This window comes from Rhipicephalus sanguineus, chromosome 9 (assembly GCF_013339695.2).
Source record: "Rhipicephalus sanguineus isolate Rsan-2018 chromosome 9, BIME_Rsan_1.4, whole genome shotgun sequence".
Taxonomy (NCBI): Eukaryota; Metazoa; Arthropoda; class Arachnida; order Ixodida; family Ixodidae; genus Rhipicephalus; species Rhipicephalus sanguineus.
In genome coordinates this window covers 6231883-6236450 of record NC_051184.2, presented here as the reverse complement: position 1 = coordinate 6236450, position 4568 = coordinate 6231883, and the positions used below count along the sequence as shown (strand labels likewise).

The 4568-nt window shown below is 55.9% G+C and overlaps 1 protein-coding gene across 1 annotated transcript; it reads left to right on the top strand.

Moving 5' to 3' along the window:
- The first annotated feature begins 555 nt into the window (after positions 1-555).
- On the top strand, positions 556-2985 carry LOC119404501 (translation initiation factor IF-2). Its single transcript, XM_049419347.1, has 2 exons — positions 556-739; positions 992-2985. The coding sequence occupies exons 1-2, from the start codon at positions 556-558 to the stop codon at positions 2983-2985; spliced, it is 2178 nt and encodes a 725-aa protein (XP_049275304.1).
- The last annotated feature ends 1583 nt before the right edge of the window (positions 2986-4568 follow it).

Genomic DNA, 4568 nt, shown 5'->3' with positions numbered 1-4568 from the left:
CAGCCCACGATGCTCAAAGCAGCCAATGGCCGTGGACTTAGGGTTTATGGCGCGGCCATTTGGGTTTGTGGCATCATTTGTTGAGCGATTTCTAGCTGACTTTGGGGATTAATTGTAAATTACAGGCTGCGTGCTGCGCTATAACGTTTGGCTCAAGTGTTCTCAGGAGCCTCAACTACCGATCGGTAGCGTATAGATACTATGGTACAGATTCGCTTTATTAAACGCAGGATAGAGTGCAATCGCGGACATTAGTATGTAAACGAAAATGCTGATTAGCCTTATGCGGCTCTCCAAAGCTGTGTGGTTGTAGCTCGCAGATATAGAGACGCGTTCCTAACGGATACTACCACTTGAATATTTCCAACTTTTATTCCTCCGCTGAACGTCCGTTGATCTTTCATTTGATCTCCTAGATCTGTCGGTGCAAGCATCCTGGGGTTCCATTTGTCGGCACAGGAGGAGCACAAACGACTTGAGCTCGCTACAGGCGCCGCTCTATAATTGAGCACAAAATCAACCCGCCGCTCTTTCGACCACCCCGCATCAGTCAAGATGGCCGCCCCACCGCCGCATCCCGGGGCCGCTCCCCCCGCGGGCGCGCCTCCTGCTCCGCCACCAGTTCGTCCAGGTGCACCTCGTACTCCTTTACCACCAGGTCACCCAGGTGCACCTCCTGCTCCTTTACCGCCAGGTCATCCAGGTGCACCTCCTGCTCCTTTGCCACCAGGTCACCCAGGTGCACCTCGTACTCCTTTGCCACCAGGTCACCCAGGTGCACCTCCTGCTCCTTTGCCACAAGGTCACCCGGGTGCACCTCTTGCTCCTTTGCCACCAGGTCACCCGGGTGCACCTCCTGCGCCTTTGCCACCAGGTCACCCGGGTGCACCTCCTGCTCCTTTGCCACCAGGTCACCCGGGTGCACCTCCTGCTCCTTTACCACCAGGTCACCCGGGTGCACCTCCTGCTCCTTTGCCACCAGGTCACCCAGGAGCGCCTCCTGCTCCTTTACCACCAGGTCACCCGGGAGCGCCTCCGGCTGCTCCACCAGGCCACCCAGGTGCGCCTTCACCTCCCGAAACTCCGCCCGAAGGCTCCGTAGCACCAGGTCACCCAGAAGCACCTTCGACTGCCGCACCAGCGCCGCCAACTGCACCGACGCCCCCTGCTGCCGCACCACCGCCCCCTGCTGCCGCACCACCGCCCCCTGCTGCCGCACCACCGCCCCCTGCTGCCGCACCACCACCCCCTGCTGCCGCACCACCGCCTCCAGCTGCCGCACCGCCGCCTCCTGCACCTCAACCTGTCGCACCGCGAACACCTGCGGCGCCAAAGCAGTACACAGCGCAGACAGCTGGCCAGATGCCCGGGACGTGCGCGGTAGCAACGGTCAAGGGCGCGCCTTCCGAGCCGTTCAAGAGAGAGTATGTTACAGCAGTGAAGGCGTACGAGCAGCAAGTGGGCGCCAACATCGTGCGTGGCAAGATGTTCATCGAGAGTTTGCCCACGGGAATGCTACCCGGGATGGCTCCGGGAATGGCACCGCCAGGAATGGCGTGCGGCTACAATATGGGGACGGGCGTGGGAGCCGGTGGGCCTTGCGGATACGGCCAACAGATGCCTATGGGTGGTGGCTACGGCGCCTCTCCGTTGGGCATCCAGCGAAGCCGCGAGGACTTCAGGAATATGATGAACTCTGGCGGAGGTGTGGATTTCGCCCGGATGGCCGATATGGGACCCCAAGTTCGGAGGCTGCTGGATATGGGAAGCCAGATTGACCAGATAATGGACATGACCCGGAGGGCCGAGGGGTCTTCGATAATCATGGGACCGGATTCCGCCGGAGGGTATGGCGGTCCCGCGACGGGCTTCGGAGGGCCACCACCAATGATGGCGGGCGGTGGTTTCGACATGCCGATGTCAGGCGGCTACGGTGGACCTATGATGCCACCTTACGGCGCTCCAATGCCTGGCATGGCGAGCGCTTATAGCGCAGAACGTTTCCCGGGGGGATACGGAAGGCCTGATATGGATCCCCGGATGTCCGGTTCCGCCGGCTGGCCGAGAGACGGTCCGAGGGAACACGGAAGGCGAACAATGTCGAGGGAGAACGCCAGGCCTCCGAGGGACGACTACACCGACGACAGCAGGCTGCCGGCCAAGAACTCTATGAGCAGGGCTTCAGACCTACTACAGAAGATAAAGGAGGGCATCGATGAGCATTGCGCCGAACAACGCGCCGAGACAGTGCTGGAGAAGATTCGCAGAGACATGACGATGGACGCCGACGATGACGTAGGCCGTGCGCCTACAGCCAGGAGGAACAGTCTACCACCGGAGAGGGGCAGGACGTCGTCGCGCACCCTCCGCAGACCGTACGACGACCAGGAGTACGAGGAGAGGCGGTCGCCGAGACCGAGACGACGACCCTCGCGACACCGCAAGTCCTCATCGTCTTCATCATCTTCATCTTCCTCTTCTCACAAAAAGCGTTCGCGCAAGTCCAAAGACAGCAAGAGCAAACGCCGCAAGTCGAAAGGAAAGAAGAGGAGGGGATCTGCGCCCGCAAAGAACGGCTCGTCATCGTCCTCTTCGTCCTCTTCCTCGTCGGGACGTCGCTCGCCAAGGAACAAAGGCGGCAGGTCCATCGAGTTCGTCAGGAAGGTCACCGAACGGTTCAGCTCAGAGTCGCCCGGTGACGAAGACCCCGCGTCAGCCATGGACAATTTCCAACAGAAGTACTTGCTTATCGCGCGACCAGGCAGCCGCGTCACGATGAACGAGCCCGGGGTCCGCAGGTCGGGCTGTCCCGTCCTCAACGCGTTCGGTGTAGGCTCCAGGGAGCAAGCCGCGATGCGGACGCAGTCGAGGGCCTTAGGAGGCAGCGTGTACAAGTACGGGACAGATAGACAGCCGTCATCGATGTCAGCGGGCGGCGCGTTGTACCGGTACGAGAGCAAGCCGACCGGTTTCAAGCAGGAGTAAAGCTTTGGCCCTCGCACGATCCTGCACATTTGAGCCGATTTGGCAACAGAATGCAAGAACAAATTAACAGGCGAGTATTTATCGCAAATTTAGTATGTGCAATTAAGAATTCGTTTTGATAAAGGGAAACGGATGCTTCAAGATGGAGCTCCGTGCGCACGTGTTACTAAACGCTTCGTATTTACTTTGCTGCGACGTTATCCGGGTCATTGTTCAATTTCAGTGAAGTCGACATTGATTGGCGAATAGGGCTGCTGCGGTGCCTATTCGTGGTTCAGTATGCATTTCAAGATATGGCAAAATTGGTAAGGATAGTATAACGACGGTTTCGTGGAGGTAAGGCATAGTTCAAAGGGGGGAGGTTCATAATTTATGAAACCCGGCAAAGCGAAATGTAACTCAGCACCGTCGTATGTATACTGTGGTATGCACCATGGTATGTATTTTAATTTACTATAAAGGCATATTGAATATGTTTAATTTGTCCTCAATATAACGTAATTTAACCACGATGTTGAACAGCGCAATTGAGAAGGGACGGTTGAAACGAAAACGGGACAGGCGCTGACTCGCAACGAAGTTTAAACACATACGACCGGAAAATATATACAGTGGGATTGTACCCTTATAACCTTCATTAACTACCACATGAAATTTACCACGAAAATAGTAGTTACAGATCTATATACAGATGCCGCGCTGAAAGTAATAGTAATTGTTGGGGTTTTACGTCCCAAGACCATGATAATGAAGGATGCCGTAGTGCAGGGCTCCTGAAGTTTTTACCATCTGGTGTTCTTTAAAATCTAGGTAAACTAGCCTCGAGCATGTCGCCTCCATCGTAATGCGGCCGTCGCGGCCGGGATTCGATCCCGTGACCTCACGCTGAAAGTGTTAGATCACATTGAAACCGAGCACACTCTAAGAAAAAGCATGTGTGACTCCTTTTGGTGAGTCCTGACTTGCCACGTGTATAATTTGACTCTCTTTAAGACACGTTAACCCTCTTGTGGGCCACACTGTTCACACGACTCTCCAAAGAGTATAATGACCTACAAAGGGAGTTGACAAGCCAGAACTCTCAAAAGAGAGTCAAAGGGCGGCGTTCTCGCTGGATTGACATCCTCGGCCTCAGTAGTGCTAAGGCTTAGTAGCGAGTAGTAGTGGAAATCAACCCTGCTCTCAACTGCCTCAATTTGGTTCGTCGTAGGACAAGAGCCGGGTCAGCAGCAGAGTGAGGAGGCAGCGCACCGGAGCCGAAGCCATGCAATTGAGACGGTGGATACCGGCGCCCATACACCTTAAGAATCGCGCCCACTTCGGCATCGGCGATGTTCCGGCGCATGCAGCTCACGGGAGGCTGCCCGTTGAAGAAAAAAAAATACAAAATTTTCGCATGTTTTCTGAGCTATGGGCAGTATGAGTACCTCTCCTCGGGCAAAGGTCGCGTCGTCGCGACAAAGATCGCTCTCTACGCTATATTCCTCATACAAGGCTGGAGTTTCCGCAAAAATGGAATTTTCCTGACCATAGGCGTGTGCACGTTTCTCCATTTGGGGGGTCAAAGTATCGCCGTGGCCCCC